The sequence below is a fragment of the Babylonia areolata genome, chromosome 3 (genome assembly GCF_041734735.1).
Source record: "Babylonia areolata isolate BAREFJ2019XMU chromosome 3, ASM4173473v1, whole genome shotgun sequence".
Taxonomy (NCBI): domain Eukaryota; kingdom Metazoa; phylum Mollusca; class Gastropoda; order Neogastropoda; family Buccinidae; genus Babylonia; species Babylonia areolata.
The window spans coordinates 13075640-13093139 of NC_134878.1; the positions used below are offsets into that span (position 1 = coordinate 13075640).

At 43.1% G+C, this 17500-nt stretch overlaps 1 protein-coding gene across 2 annotated transcripts in view; it reads left to right on the forward strand.

Annotated features, from left to right (window-relative positions):
• Positions 1-17500, forward strand: part of LOC143280456 (uncharacterized) — a 36086-nt gene that overhangs the window by 3109 nt on the left and 15477 nt on the right. The window contains exons 2-6 of one of the 2 annotated variants that reach the window (XM_076585106.1): positions 5141-5299; positions 9972-10140; positions 11513-11965; positions 13232-13383; positions 15336-15517. In XM_076585106.1, coding sequence (XP_076441221.1) covers positions 5168-5299; positions 9972-10140; positions 11513-11965; positions 13232-13383; positions 15336-15517 — 1088 coding nt within the window. In that variant the 5' untranslated portion in view covers positions 5141-5167. The remainder of the gene's footprint in view (positions 1-5140; positions 5300-9971; positions 10141-11512; positions 11966-13231; positions 13384-15335; positions 15518-17500) is intronic. The other variant, XM_076585107.1, reaches the window with a different exon arrangement.

Sequence of the window (17500 nt, forward strand, 5' to 3'; positions counted from 1 at the left end):
TTGTTTGTGTTGTTGCTGTTTCCTTTTCTCAAAGTATACTGACCTGTCTTCCTCCCCTCTTGTTTGTACAAGTGAACTGGTGTCATCCCACTTTCCTGTTTCTGCTATCTCACAGCGTCATGAAACCGTTCAGATGATAAAAGAGTATAGGCTTAAGCATGTATACCGTTCTGAACACGCAAGCACTGAAGTTCTTTAAACCATTCACAAACAGATAAAACACTGTCAAGTTTCTTAAGTTTTCTTAACTCACTCAGTACGGCCAGTCCTCTCTTCTCCTCTACACAGACCCCTCGGATGTCCAGTGGGTGTCTGAACGACCCAACCTTTAGCTTCCGTCGTCAGAATTGTGGTATTCTTTGTCCACATTCACGTCTTCAGTATAAGAGCCTTCCGCTTGCAATATTTTGATGATGGTAATTGGGGTGAAACGCTGTTAACGTCGTCTCTTTCGCCGTTCGTATGGAAAGAGTTAAAACAGTAAAGAAAAATATCCAAAGCAGTTTCTGAGTTATCTTCAAATACTTAGGAAGTTTATTCTGCAAGTGATGACTTATCAGCATGTGAAGACATGTTTATCTTTGTTCCATATATATCTTCATGAACATGTTTCTTTTGCATATTCTTCGTGACCGTTTTCAGAAAAAAATGTGTTTTTTTAATTTTATTATCTATCCTCGTGGTAAGTGGCAAATGATCAGATTCTGTCAAGCTTTCAACAACCAAGGAGAAAAACATTGTCTGCAGATGTTGATATGTCCAGCCATGCTGTGCACTAATCTACCATACTTGGTTTTTTGTACTATAAATGTGGATCTGTCATCAAAGTCTGTCTTGGACTTGTATTTAAAATGATACAGATTTCATAATTCAAATCATTTGTTTACCAGACACACTTGTATGCACATACTACGATTTCTTACTCAGTAGTGAGTCAGAAAAGATGTGAATTTTCAAAGCCCTCATTGTCGTCAGTTTATATATATATATATATATATATATATAGAGAGAGAGAGAGAGAGAGAGAGAGAGAGAGAGAGAGAGAGAGAGAATGCCAATGCCAATGTCAATACTTTATTCATAATTGAGCCATAGCCCCTCATGAAGGGGTGTACATATACATACAAACAAATCACAGCCATACTAAACATGTCATACACACATATCAACGATCACGTCAAACGAAACTGATGTTTAATCCACACCATCAAGATAATACACTATCTCTAGATTTAAAGAGAGAGAGAGAGAGAGAGAGAGAGAGAGAGAGAGAGAGAGAGAGAGAGAATGCTGTTATCATCATCATTGTCTCATCACTCGTGCATCATCATTGTCTCATTATCCGTGTTGACGGTTCTCATCTTCGTCGCCCCTGTCCCGTTCCGAGTTTTGAAGGGAGTAAACGTTTCACAACACTGAGATGGAGAAATTGACTGGCTGTTAACTACCAATGGCGTTGTCGCAACAAAAACCATGCGGGGCAGTTAATTCCTCTTGTATGACTTGCAGACGACAGCATCTTGATATACGGAGACTGATTGATTTTCGTGATATCGATACTGAACGAAAGGTAACATGGAATGTTTTAGTCATATTCAACAATCATAGGTGTTTCTCATAACATGAGCAGAAAACGTGGAATATGCACATTTTTTCGGGTGAACATTTATTTGTTTGTTTTTTCGTACTTGATTGGTTATTCATGACTGAAAACAATTAAAAAAGGTGTTGATATTGTGTAATTTTGGTTAATTTTAGTATGAATACAGGGACCAGTTATAACTGTAATTTTCGTGTGTGGCTGAAGCGGTATCAGGGTCAGTAGGCCTTGATATTTGGACACATTTTCGGTAGTTTTCGACCACTGCATGCGTAACTGTTTAATTTGCTACAGTTTCATTTACTGGGCTACTCTAATGTGCAGCTATAATAATAATAATAATAATGGATACTTATATAGCACACTATCCAGAAATCTGCTCTAGGTGCTTTACAAAAACGCTTTTGATAACATAAAACATTATATCTATGTTACATACACACACCAAAATGTGACCACACACACACACGCGCGCGCACGCGCACGCACGCACGCACACACACACACACACACACTGCATACATACATTTTAACATACATGTGTATCTAACAGCTACCCTAACACATACGCACACATAGGCAGGCACAAACTTACATAGACACACGCACACACAATACACATTCATATACATGCATGTAGTTGTAGACCTGCCACAATTGAGCTATCTCGCAAAGCACACGAATTTTTGCTTTGTTTCAGTAGATACCAGAATTTAGAATTCGAAAATAGGAAATTACTGATTTAGTGATCAAGCTGGAGCTGTTCGATTAGTTGAAAACGTGCTCAGTTAAAAAAACAACAAAAACTACAAATAAACACACACACACACACACACACACACACACACACACACACGCACACAGAGGAATTGTACAAAGAAGAAAACTGGTCCGGAACTCGCTTCCTAAAAAGAAAGAAAGAAAGAAAGAAAAAAAGGACTGCAGCAATCACCGCTTGATTTTCTTACCGGCTGAGCAACACAAGAATTTCAGTAACCTCTTGTGCTTATAATAGATTAATCGCCTTCTTAGACTCAAGATGGGTGCATTGAATGTGTACCTACAGGAATAACTGATTCAACAGAGTAAAAAATAAAAAAATAAAAAACATAAAAAAACAACGTTAGTCGCACTCGTTCACCACAGGAAATGTGTTGCCCTGTGCAAACATCAAAGGCTTTAAAGCAGCTCAATGTCAACAGTGGACAAACTATTCGGTTTTCGATATTACATAGCGGCGTGCTGTGTGTGTGTTTTGTGTGTGTGTGTGTGTGTGTGTGTGTGTGTGTGTGTGTGTGTGTGTGTGAAAGAGAGAGAGAGAGAGAGAGAGAGAGAGAGAGAGAGAGAGAGAGAGAGAGAGAGAGAGAGAAATGTCAACAGTGGGTCATTATCATCAATAAGAATAACCATGCTTATCCTCAGTTTGGCAGTTCAGCAATAATGATAACACTTGAGCAGTCTGTATTGCTCTCTTTTTCTTTTTTTCTTTTTTTTTTTGGGGGGGGGGGGGAGGACTTGGGGGGTTGCTCCCTTATTCCCCCTACTCTTCATAAGTTTTTTTTTGTTTTTTGCTGACTCATCATCTGCACCGTTTCAGTGGCACTACTCCCGAGCAGCTCATTCCGAGTCCCCCACACAAGGTCACACCCGGGTTCGTCTGTCGCAGTCCCGGTGCCGAGTCCACGGGGAACCATCGATGTTAAGTCGCCAAGAGGCCACACACCATAGGAGACCCTGCACTACTGCTTAGTCACCGGTGGTGTTCGGTAGTGCCTGTTCTGATTTAACGTACTTGGGACACCACCTTCTAAGTCCCCATATTGACGACAATAGTGGCTTAGTCGCGGAGCCAGACTGAGTGGGCATCTCCATGAGAGTGGAAACCACCACCACGTCCCTCTAACAACAGACCCCCATGAATCCGCCGAAACTGAAGACCTCGACAAGACCCACCCCAAGTGCAGAAGTGGAAGGGTATCGAAACTGAGTTCACCACGAGAGCAAGGCATGAAAGGCCATGTAATTTGGGACTTTTCTTTATATTGATGATGATAGAAGAGGATGATGATGATGATGATGTTGCTCTGGAGGTCCATTTAGGTTAGGGACTACGTGACAAGGCTATACTCTACGCTTCCTGTCATAATGATATCTCGGCGTCAACCAGGCCCGAGAGATACAGACACTTGCAGTGTTGGTCAGGAAATTTTAGCAACGCACCCAAACGCGCATCTGTAAAGTGGACGGTACTCGACTGTGTGGTCCCAGTCTCCCCATTTACGCCCATAGCACACTCAGCTCTGGGTAGGAGCCGGCCACGAGCCGAAAATACCAACCTCCGCTGGGATTCGAATCCACGTCCTCTCAGTCGTCAGTCCGCGACGCGAACCACTTTGCCAAGGCGGCTGGTTTAATCAGTCTTCTTCCTCTTCATCATTATCGTCGTCTGCTTTTTGGTCGTTGCTGTTGTTGATGCGAATGATCATATATACATTTCATGAAAAAGAAGAAGAAGAAGAAGAAAAGGATAGACAAAGCGAAGACGAAAAAAGAAGTGTGAAACACCTCTTCAAACTACGGCCCCTCATATTGGGTAATAGATAAACACAGGCAGACACAGCCACACAGACACAGAAAGACAGACAGGCAGACAGACACAGACACACACACACACACACACACATACACACACACACACACACACACACACACACACACACACACACACACACACACTGAGTTATGCGTGAGAGAGTGGAGATCGGTGGGAGAGCATTCGAAATCATCATCATCATCATCATCATCATCATCATCATCATCATCACCACCATCACCGCCACCACCGGCATGAATATCACAACAACATGTGTATTCTAGGGATCGTCATCATTACCATCATATTCATCAGCACCACAACTGCTACAGTGTGTGTGTTCCAGGGAACATCGTCATCACCATCATTATCATCACCACCACCACCATCATCAACTTCACAAAACTAGGTTACGTCTGTTCAAGAGAGGCGGGTCGGCATACCATCAAAATAAATACCAGAAAAAAAGAAGTCATCATCATCAACTACGACGCCATCATCAGCACTTCATGCGTTACATGATTATTATCTTATTTAGCGTACCACTGTCACAGTGCATCCGAGTGAACGTGCGAGTCGCAGCTCACGAACAAAGAAGAAGAAGGATGAGGAGGAGGAGGAGGAGCAGGAGGGGGAGGAGGAGGAGGAGAAGAAGAAGAAAAAAGAAGAAAGAAAGCAAAAAAACAAAAAAACAACAACAAAAAACAAAAAACAACAACAACAACAACAAAAACAACAACAACAACAACAAAACCCTTTGAGCAGAATACATCCGAGTCATCGTTATCTTTAAACCATAGCTTGTGTGTGTGTGTGTGTGTGTGTGTGTGTGTGTGTGTGTGTGTGCATACGTGCCCACGTGCGTGTGTGTGTGTGTGTGTGCATGCGTGCGTGCGCGCGTGCGTGTGTTTGTTCATGCGTGCGTGTATCCGTCCCGTCCGTTCCAGAAGGGCAGCGAGTTGCGAGGCTCCAGCATGGACGCCCTGAAGGTGAAGTACGAGCAGAACAGGGCAGAGGTCCTCAAACAGCTGGACGTCAGCTCGGACCTGCTGGACCTCCTGACCAGACACGGCCTCATCGACATCGCTGACTGCGTCAAGTACCGGGTGAGGCCGCGGCTGTCGTGTCGTGTCGTGTTGTGTGTTGTTGTATTGTGTTGTGACATCGCTGACTGTGTCAAGTATCGGGTGAGGCCGCGGCTGTCCACACAGTCGAGTATCATCCGTGGCTGTCGTGTCGTGTCGTATTGTGTTGCGTTGTGTTGAGTCACGTTGCGTTGCGTTATGTTGTGTCGTGCTGTGTTTTTGTGTTGTGTTGTATTGTGTTTGTTGTGTTGTGCTGTGTTTGCTGTGTTGTGCTGTGTTTGTTGTGCTGTGCTGTGTTTTTGTATTGTGTCGTGCTGTGTTTGTTGTGTTGTGCTGTGCTGTGTCGTGTTGTGTTTGTTGTGTTGTGTTACGTTACGTTGCATTGTTCTGTGTTTGTTATGTTGTGCTGTGTTTGTGTTTGTTGTGTTACGTTACGTTGTGTTGTGCTGTGTTGTGCTGTGTTTGTTGTGTTGTGCTGTGTCGTGTTGTGTTTGTTGTGTTGTGTTACGTTATGTTGCGTTGGGCTGTGTTTGTTGTGTTGTGTTGTGCTGTGTCGTTTTGTGCCGTGTTTGTTGTATTGTGCAGTGTTTGTTTTCTTGTGCTATGCTGTGTTGTGTTTGTTGTGTTGTGCTGTGTCGTAGTGTGTTGTGCTGGGCTGTGTTTCTTGTGTTGTGTCGTGTTGTGCTGTGTTTTTTGTGTATTGTCGTGTTGTGCTGTGTTTGTTGTGTTGTGCTGTGTTTGTCGTGTCGTGTCGTGTTGTGCTGTGTTTGTTGCGTTGCGTTGCGTTGTGTTGTATTGCATTGTGTTGTATTGCGTTGTATTGCATTGTGTTGCATTTTATTGTACTGTGCTATACTGCATTGTGTTCTTTTGTATTACTTTTTGTCACAATAGATTTTCCTGAGTGAAGCTCAGACTGCTGATCCCAGTGAAAGTGCGTCTTGGTTCAACTGTTAAAACTGATTCACACTCTGGGTGGGGCGGTGGTTTTAAAAATCCCTCGTTGATGTTCATGTTGGTCAGAAAGTTCCACCAAAAGGGAGTTTAAAATGCACAGCAAGCGACAGCTGTTTCGAATGTAATAGCCTCCCTTTAACCGCACACACGCTCTTGTTTTTCTGAAATCGAATGAGAAATGAAAAGCGAGAAGTCTCGTTTGAGAGCCAATAGTTTCGCTTCACTGCAGTCATATTCAGTAAGCCTGCTGCATGGTTAATCATTGTTACGCTACTCATGATTTGAAACTCTTTCATAGATGCTATCCTTCTGCTTATTAGGCCCAAATATATTGACTTATATTGATATTAATGAGTAATATAAAGATCATGTGTTAAGACTTCGATAACCAGTGTATTGTCTCATATCACTAACCCCCCACCCTCCACAACCCCACTTCTGTAGTTCCTCCGGGGAATGTATCAGTGTCCTAGACTGTCCCTTGGGGGGGCATTCTGGGACGTTCCTCCCAGTGCTGATTCGGTCCCTCACTGACATTCTTGGAAAATCTGTCCCAAAGCCCCTCCTCCCTCCCTTCTCCCACCCCCGTTCGCAAATGTTTCTGCTTTTATTTTATATTTCAAAACATTCTGTGCATATTTCGACGTGTTACTTATCATGAGTTCTTTGCAGGATTTCACTGTTGACAACGGATTTTATCATTAACTGAGCACTACTGACTACAACTACTATCATTACTACTACTACTTTTCCATGCTGACAATTTGGTTTAAACATTTTTAATATCAAGAAACAAGGTGAAAGACAGCGTTCAGTTAAGAAAACTTGAGCAACAACAAGCCTGAGCTTATATCGTGCTGACAATTTAATTTTCTCAAGGAGGCGTCGCTGTTTTCGGACAAAGTCATATACGCTACATCACATCTGCTGAGCAGATGTCTGACCAGCAGCATAATCCAGCATGCTTATGCCTTGAATTCATGTATTTATATTCATGTTCCTCTCAGAGTGGATTTCGTTTGCAGAATTTTGCCAGAGGACAATGGGTTCTTTTACAATGCACCAAGTGCGTGTTGCACACGGGGTCTCAGTTTATTGTTTCATCCTATTGACTAGACGCTCAGTTTGATTTTCTGGTCAAATTAATTTTGTAAGAAAGGGCTAGAGCGGGATTCGAACCCTAATGCAACAAACCATTTCACGCTCAAAATGGTGCGAAAATTTAAAATTAAAGATACAGACACAGACACACAAGGACATATAACACACACACACACACACACACACACACACACACACACACACACACACAGAGAGAGAGAGAGAGAAAGAGAGAGAGAAGGGGATGGTTACGGGAAATGCGATTTATGGGGAACGCGACAGTGGGAAACATCATTATCGAAAGCCTGTTATGCCGGGAAACGTGATTTTTGGAAACTAGGGTTAATGAAAACGTGTAAGAGTTTTCCTGTTCCAAGCGGCCAAAGCCCCCATTCTTACGGTGGGTGCACAATGCCAACAAACTCTCAAAGAACCGTGATGCCGGGTAATGAAGAAAACAAGTCAACCAAGCGAACAGCTGATGAAGCGGAAGAAAGAGAAGACAGACAGAGCGTGGGTGCATTGGCACATATGTGTGTGCGAAAAACGTTTTTTCAGAGACGGTTTCGAAATGTGAGATCTTCTGTTGTCTGTTCTCTGATGGATATATACACAGCGCGATAGACAGATTATACAGACAGGCGGATGGGCAGATGTTGTCTTGTACTGTATAGTATTGTATTGTATTGTATTGTATTATTACATTTGCCAAAACAGATTTCTCTCATAGATAGATAGATAGATAGATAGATAGATAGATAGACATGAATAATGAATAAATGAATTATTGATTAAAGCAATTAAGTGATAAGTCATTAAAACTACCCGCCAGTCCAGGTTCTTTTTACATGGTAGGTTGCACAATGTGTTCAGTTGATGTATATGTTGCAAGAAAGGTTTGGTTTTTCTCCCCATCCGATACATCCGAATGTATAACAACTTTAATACACATCCATTTCTTCATTCATGTTTATGATGACGACGATGATGATTAAAATGTTACCATTACTAGAACTACTACTATTACTATTACTACTTGTACTATTAGTACTAGTACTACTAATGCTGCTGCTCTTGTGCTCCATACTTGCGTCTTTTTCTTTTTCTTCTTCTTCTTCTTCTACTTCTCCTCTTCAACCATATCTACCACCTCCTCCTCCACTTCCTTCTTTTTTTCTCTCTCTTCATCTTCACCACTATCGCCATCAAACTGATTTTAACCCCCCCACACCCACCCACACCTCTGTTATTTGCTTTCTCTGTCTCATTCTGAATATTTTCTGTTATTGATGTAAGATGTCACTCTTGTGTACCACGAGAATCGTGGCAACATAATGTACATATGTTTATTTGCTATTTGTGCCGATATTATTATTTTTTACCCGTTAGAATCACTTGTGTATTTCTGGTTTTCGTGTTATGCCTTTTCTCGCCCCCCCCCCCCCTTTTTTTTCTTCTTCTATATGTTCTTCTTTTTTTCTGAGGGCAGTATGTGAAAAGCTGAAAAAGCTGTTCTTTTATCACCAATAATGTTGACCTGATTTTACTTGACCTGACACAACAACAACAACAACAACACCCTAAACATAGAAAGGACACCCACACGAAGTAGCGGTCGGGTGTCATGTCATTGTCAGGGTATCTACGACGTGAAGAAGCTATTTTCTTACCCTCATTTAAGATAATTTTGACATGACTTTAGTTAACCTGACACACCACCACCACCATCACCACCACCACCCTAAACATAAAAAGGACACCCACACGAAGTAGCGGTCGGGTGTCATGTCATTGTCGGGGTATCTACAACGTGAAGAAGCTATTCTGTTACCCTCAATAGAGATAATTTTGACATGGCTTCACTGGACCTGACACACCACCACCACCACCACCACCAACAACAACAGCAGCAACACCCTAAACATAAAAGGACACCCACACGAAGTAGCGGTCGGGTGTCATGTCATTGTCGGGGTATCTACAACGTGAAGAAGCTATTCTCTTACCCTCAATAGAGATAATTTTGACATGACTTCACTTAACATGACACACCACCACCACCACCACCACCAGCAGCAGCAACACCCTAAACATAAAACGGACACCACCGCAAAGTAACGGTCGGGTGTCATGTCATTGTCAGGGTATCTACAACGTGAAGAAGCTATTCTCTTACCCTCTATAAAGATAATCTTGACATGACTTTACTTAACCTGACACACCACCACCACCATCACCACCACCACCCTAAACATAAAACGGACACCACCGCAAAGTAACGGTCGGGTGTCATGTCATTGTCAGGGTATCTACAACGTGAAGAAGCTATTCTCTTACCCTCAATAAAGATAATTTTGACATGACTTCACTTGACCTGACACACCACCACCACTACCACCACCCTAAACGTAAAAAGGACACCCACGCGAAATAACGGTCGGGTGTCATGTCATTGTCAGGGTTTCTACGACGTGAAGAAGCTATTCTCTTACCCTCAATAAAGATAATTTTGACATGGCTTCACTTAACATGACACACCACCACCACCACCACCACCAACAACAACAACAACAACACCCCTAAACATAAAAGGATACCCACACGAAGTAACGGTCGGGTGTCATGTCATTGTCAGGGTATCTACGACACGAAGAAGCGGAACGGCAGCCTGATGAAGACGATGGTGGAGCGACGCACGGACCACGCCTACCCGCTGTTCATCCAGAGCCTACGCCAGGCGGGACAGGAGTCTGTGGCCAACCTCCTCACAGACATCGGCGAGGAGACTCGGATCCTGACTCACTGTGTGTGTCCCCTCCCTGGCTGTTGGTTGTTGGTTGGTTGGTTGTTTGGCTGACTGGTTGGTTTATTAGATGGCTGATTGGTTGGTTGGTTGATTGGTTGACTGGTTGGTTTATTAGATGGCTGATTGGTTGGTTGGTTGATTGGTTGACTGGTTGGTTTATTAGATGGCTGATTGGTTGGTTGATTAGTTGACTGGTTGATATATTAGATGGCTGATTGGTTGGTTGGTTGATTGGCTGACTGGCTGGTTTATTAGATGGCTGGTTGTTTAGTTGACTGGTTGGTTTATTGAATGGCTGATTGGTTGTTTGATTGGTTGACTGGTTGGTTTATTAGATGGCTGATTGGTTGGTTGGTTGATTGGTTGACTGGCTGGTTTATTGGATGGCTGTCAGTTTGTTTATTTAGTGGACTGGTTGGTTTACTGGATGGCCGGTTGGTTGGTTGGTTTGATTGATTGGGTAGTTGGTCGGTTGGTTGGATTTGTGATTGACTTGTTGGTTTATTGATTGGCTGGCTGGTTTGTTGGGAATGTGGGTAGTTGGTTGGTTAGGTGGGTAAGTGGGTATTTGGTTGGTTAGGTTGTTGGCTTGTTGGGTGGGTGGTTGGGTAGTTGGTTGGTTGGGTGTGTGGGTAGTCGGTTGGTTGGCTGGATAGTTGATTGGTTGATTGGGTAGTTGGTTGGTTGGGTGGGTGATTGGGTAATTTGTTTGTTAGGTGGGTGGGTAGTTGGTTGGTTGGTTGGGTATTTGGTTGGTTGGGTGGGTCGGTGGATAGCTGGTTGATTGGTTGGGTAGCTGGTTGATTGGTTTGGTAGTTGGTTATGGTTAGTTGGGTAGCTGGTTGGTTGGATGGTTAGGTTGTTTGTTGGTTGGGTAGTTGGTTGAGTAGTCGGTTGGTTCTATGGCTTTGTGGGTAGTTGGTTGCTTGATTGGTTTGATGGTTGGATAGTTGGTTGGTTGGTTGGGGGTGTGGGTAGTTGGTTGGTTAGTTTGTTTGTTGTTGTTGTTGTTTTTGTTTTTCGCTGTTCTCCTCTTTGTTGTTTTAACTGTTGGTTATGGTAGTTAGTGTTGTAATGGCGTTTTAAAAAAATTGAAATACAACTAATCTTTGCTTCGTTTTTATTGATACGTTCACTTGCTTCTTCTTCTTCTTGTTATCTGAAGGTCTCAGGATCACTAAAGCACTCCACTCTGTTCTGTTTTGTTCCGTTCTGTTTTTATTCTTTTACACTCTAGAATTTCTGTGTGTTTTTTTTCTCTCTCTCCCCTTCCATAGTACAATTAGAAGTGGAACACGAAATAGTCTCCACGTCTTTAAAACTCTGCAGTTTCTGTGTTTCTCTCTCTCTCTCTCTCTCCCCTCTCACAGTACAATCAGAACTGGAACACGAAATAGTCTCCATCTCCGACTACCTCAAGCAAGAGGAGAGACGCTCCGGCATCACCTCCACTACAACAACAACAGAAGGACAAGAACAAGAACAAGGACAAACCAGCTCCTCCGCCACCACCACCACCACCACTAACAGCAACCACCACCGCCACCACGACTTCCTTAACCACCCTCCACCCCCACCCCCGACCTCTGACCGGGAGGTGTGGGTAGGGGTGCAGGCCACCCTGAAGAGGGCGGGTGGGCAGCTGGAGCGGTGTCGGGCGGTGATCGGCAAGCTGCACCAGGACTGCCAGGAGCTGGCTGAGGCCAACGGGGACATGGTGGGCCAGATCCGAGGCTGCTACAGCCGTGTGAAGAAGATGCTCAGGCAGCAGCCCTCCGAGACTTCCTCGTCTTCTTCTTCCCCATGGGGAGGAGAGGACGCCGGTGAGTGATTGAAAAAAAAGAAAAAAAAAAGATTTTTGGGTTGGAGTGTATGGGTTGAATGGTAATGGCAGATTTGTGTATGCGCGAATGTGTGTATGTGCGTGCATGTACGTGTGTTTCTGCGCGCACGTGTGTGTGTGTGTGTGTGTGTGTGTGTGTGTGTGTGTGTGTGTGTGTGTGTGTGTAAGATAGAGAATGTGTCTTTAAGTGTGTACATGATGTAAGGTCGAGGAGGGAGGGAGGGAGAAGGGCCCGGGTGTCCAGTGCGTTTGGACAATGCAGGGGTACGTTCCTGTTACGTGCAAACAAACAACGCCAGCACGTTTTTACAGCCGCAGCAAGGATGCAAGCAACCCAAGAAAGATACCGATACTGACTGAAAACATTCAGCAATGACACGCGCCGCGACTTTCACAGTGACGACGGATGCTGGTACTGGTACTGATCTGACCGTTCGAACAGATACTGATACTGATTTGAAGACCTTTAGCCACGACACACGCGACTGTCACAGTAACGAAGGTGGTACTGATCTAATATTCTGATACTGATTGAAAACATTTACCACTGACACAAGACGTGACTGTCACAGTATCGATGTGACCTTTCTCACAGATACTGATACTGATTTAACAAATTCAGCCACGACATACGCGGCTGTCAAAGTGACGGAGCTGGTACTGATATAATTTACTGATAACTGATTTGAAAACACTGAGCCACGACATACGCACTGCTGTCACAGTACCGATGCTGGTACTGATTTAAGATAAGATCAAATCAGTATCAGATACTGATTTGAAAACATTTAGCCACGACTGACACGCGACTGTCACAGTTCGAAGCTGGTACTGATTTGACCTTTCGTACAGATACTGATACTGGTTGAAAACATTCAGCCATGACACACGCGACTGTCACGATAACGAAAGTGGTATTGACCTAAGATACCGATACTGATTTGAAAATAGCCACGGCACACGCGACTGTCACAGGAATGAAGCTGGTACTGATCTAAGATACTGATACTGATTTCAGAACTTTCAGTCACGATACACGCTACTGTCAATGTAACGTCGCTTTAACGTGACGAAGCTGGTACTGATCTAAGATACTGATACTGACAAAGAACTTCAGCCACGACACACACGACTGTCACAGTGATGCTGAGGTTAAACCCTAGGAGGCGCAGGTCAGGCAGAAAATCACCCCCACTCTATTTTGTTCTGTTCCATGCTGCTTCTGACCCGACCTTTCCCCGTACAGTGGAGGTGCCGAAGAGCACGCAGGCGATGTTTCAGAGCGTGATCGACGACGTGGAGAAGCTGATGAACCGCAAGAGCAAGGCCCAGCAGCTGGAGAACGAGGGCAGGACCACGGCCATGAGGATGCTCCGGCATCTCCGGGACTGGATTCAGGTCTGTGAGGAAATGGAGTATGGTTGCCTACATGGCAGGGTAAAAACGGTTATACACGTAAAAGCCCACTCGTGTTCATACGAGTGAACGTGGTTGTTGCAGCCCACGAAAGAAGAAGAAGAAGAAGAAGAAGAAGAAGAAGAAGGTCTGTGAGGGGGCGTGATGGCGTAACAGAGAAGGAGAGGGAGAGGGAGTGGGAGGGATATAACTATAACGATAACGATGTTTTATTCAAGAAAGGCCATGGCCCCATTTGAAGGGAGTACACAAAAATAGGAAACATTTTAGAAAATGATGCACACAGAAATATTGTACATGTAATTCGTCAATATTGTATGTATATGTGAACAATATCGTAGTATCAGCTCATAAAGGTTCTTCTCGGAAACGACTTATACAGAAAAACTGCGAAGTTCTGAGAGAGAGAGAGAGAGAGAGAGAGAGAGAGAGAGAGAGAGAGAGATTGACTGATATCGATACTTACATTACGCCTATCCTCGGTCGGAGACCAAACTCTAAGCGCTTTACAAACACGGGGTCATTTGCACAACAGGCTGCCTACCTGGGTAGAGCCAACGAGAGAGACACAGAGACAGAGAGAGGATGGGTGGAGGAGTGGGGGGCGGAAGGAGGGGGAACGAGACGAAACGAAAGGAAAGTTTATTCAATACGGCCATGGCCCCATTTGAAGGGGTGATTACATATTTTGTATTAAAAAGATTTACATAAAGATATAACCTTTCTTACATGTATGCTCAAACAAAGCTCTGTTCTGTTTAACCAAGCACGAAACTACGTCTCGAAATTGACTTGTAAATGAATATGGCAAGATTCAAAAGAAAAAAAAAAAGAAAAGAAAAAAAAAGTTACTATTTGTAGAAGACAGAAATAATACTGACCGAAAATCACTCGGTCTGCTGTCGTATCTCAACGGAATATATCTTTGTCTCAAGTCGTCTAATACAGGACAACATAATACGAAATAGGACTTCATCTTCTTTTGCAGATCTACATAGCGGACATACTATATCGTTTATAGTGCTGGTCTTGTATTTTTTTACTGTGTGCATTGATATCAGATAAACCAAAACGAAACCTTGTTGAAGCACATCTAATGATTCGGTTGATATTCTTTGCTAAATATGGTTATGTTAAATGATCCCTTTTAAACAATCTGAACAAAGAAAATCTTTCACTATTTTGTACATGGTCGTTCCACTCCTGCCATCTAGTCAACCATACGCTGTTTAAAGCAAACAGGAAAATCACGAACACATCCAACCCATTGCTTAAGCCATAAAGAGAGAGAGAGAGAGAGAGAGAGAGAGAGAGAGGGGGGGGGCAGAGAAAATCACACACACACACACACACACACACACACACACACACACACACACACACACACACACACACACACACAGATGGTACTATTTTCCTTAAAAACTGTGTTGTTTCATTTTGTATCCCTGAAACAATACAGAAGAATACAAACAAGCAAACACAAACGACGAAAACAGTACGAAGAAGAAGAAGAAGAAAAAGGAGGAGGAGGCGGAGGAGGAGGAGGAGGAGAAGAAGAAGAAGAGGAAGAAGAAGAAGAAACAACAACAACAACAACAACAACAACAAACAAAAAAAAAACAAAAAAAAAAAAAACAAACAAACACCCCCCCCCCCAAAAAAAAAAAAGAAGAAAAAACAAAAAAACACGCCCAAATCGTACTCCTCTTTGTATTAACCATTAACAGAAAGTTCTCAGGCTTTCCATATTTTCTAATACACGCGTATTTTGAACATGCCTTCTTGGTTGAACACGACACTTATTCATCTGTTTTCTTTTTTCTCTTTTTTTTATACCCCCCACCCCCACCCCTTACACTTCCCCCTTTTTTTTATACCCCCCCTTCACTTACCATTCTACCAACCCTCATCCCCCCTTCCCCCTCTTCCAGGAACGATCCTCCATCCTGGACACGCTGCACGCCACCACCCACACCTCCCCCAGGGCCCCCCGTCTCCCCCTCCTCTCCTCCCGCCGCGGGGGCACGGGTGATGGAGGGTACACCCCCACCCCTTCCCTTCACGCCAGACACGCCTCGTCGTCGTCCAGGCAGCAGACTCCGTCACCTACACGGTCAGTGTTGTGTGTGTGTGTGTGTGTGTGTGTGTGTGTGAGAGAGTCGTCAAAAATGTTTTAATTGTCAGGCTTCTGGCCCATAACAATAGGAGTACACAGTTTTACGATTATCTCTAGATTTAACTCTTTCCATACGAACGGCGAAAGAGAGACGTTAACAGCGTTTCACCCCAGTTACCATCATCAAAATATTGCAAGCGGAAGGCTCTTATACTGAAGAGGTGAATGTTGACAAAGAATACCACAATTCTGACGACGGAAGCTAAAGGTTGGGTCATTCAGACACCCGCTGGACATCCGAGGGGATCTGTGTAGAGGAGAAGAGAGGACTGGCCGTACTGAGTGAGTTAAAGAGAGAGAGAGAGAGAGAGAGAGAGAGAGAGAGAGGTGATGTTTTATTGAAGAAACACATCAGATTCATTTCAATGGGGAGTTGGGGGGATACCATTTTCAAGTAGACAGGCATTGTCATGAAGCGTAGCAGAAGATAATTCACACTAACAACACGAGTATCAGAAAGGAATGCTGCGATGCAAATTGGAAGCCAACTTCAGCGCGTACGCTCTGAGCGCAATTAAAAAAACAACAACAAAAAAACTCTGTACAGAAAGCGAGAAAGCTTTGACACGGTCTCGTCGTCATCAGCTCCCATCAGTGCAGGCAAATCATGAGTCTCGGAGAGAGAGAGAGAGAGAGAGAGAATTCAGTACTTTATTCAGAAAGGCCCTAGCCCCATTTGAAGGGGTGAGATACATGCATGCATATATGAAAGATTACCATCAAACAGTACGATCATACAGGCTTTGGTCCATATAGTGATTATGTCAATGCTCGTGGCCGTGCGCAAGATTTATAGATATATATTGTTAAATTCTTTGTATACCTACTCATTCCTCGCCGTCAAAAGCAATATCATTCGAAAAAATTGATGGACTGTTGCAGTACTTTGCAGGAACATACCTGATTCTCAAATCATTTATTACTGGACAATTGAAAATAAAATGAACTTCGTCTTAAGATTGACACAATCGACATATTAGAGAGAGAGAGAGAGAGAGAGAGAGAGAGAGAGTATGTGACACAAGAGACACCGAATGACTTTTTCAAGTGTTAATTTACGATTGGTATCAACAAACACAATCATACACAGAGACAGAATACAACACAGTACACAATCAACTGAGAAAGAGGATAACTTACGTCGTGCTCAAAACGTGTAAAGTGTACTGTTAGCCTTCTGATTGATAATGGGTTAAACCAGTGTAGATGAATTCAGGTAATAAACGCTACAGTTTGACTTTACGAACGGCAAGAAACAAAAAAGTAGGATCATTAAGAATGTATGAATGTATGCAAACTAAATTTCCCCCCTTTTGCCTTAATTTGACGTGTTTGTTTTTCCTCTTCGTATTGATAAGAAAATGTTCCTTTTTTATCATAATGGCATGATGCAGAAATATATTATCTTATCGATTTGAAAAACATCACAATATTTGATCAATGTGAAGTGTATTTTGGAATGATATGGCGAAATATCCTATTTTTGCAGAAAAGAGCCTTCATAGCAAGTAGGAAAAATCTGGAAAAAAAGCAACGTGGGAATGCAGGTGTGTTTCATTAATAAATGGAAATTGAGAAGAACATGTTTTTGTCTGCTTTGACTAACAAAGGAAAGAACATGCGATTCAGGGGAAAGGATGAGAAAAACAATCAAAATAACGTAAAAGAGGGCACATACTTTGAAGATTTCTTCAAGGGTGAATACTAACATTTAAGCAGGAAAGGCGCTTTCGATATCTTCACAGGATACACATAAAAACATCAGAAAATAGATCAAGGATTAAGCAACATGTCAATGAATGGATAAAGGCCTATGTGTGATAAATGAATAGAAAACAGTCAATAAATAAGCATCAACTAATATCTAAGTTCGGTCCATTCATACTACACATGAAAGCAACGTAAGTATTTGGTTCGAAA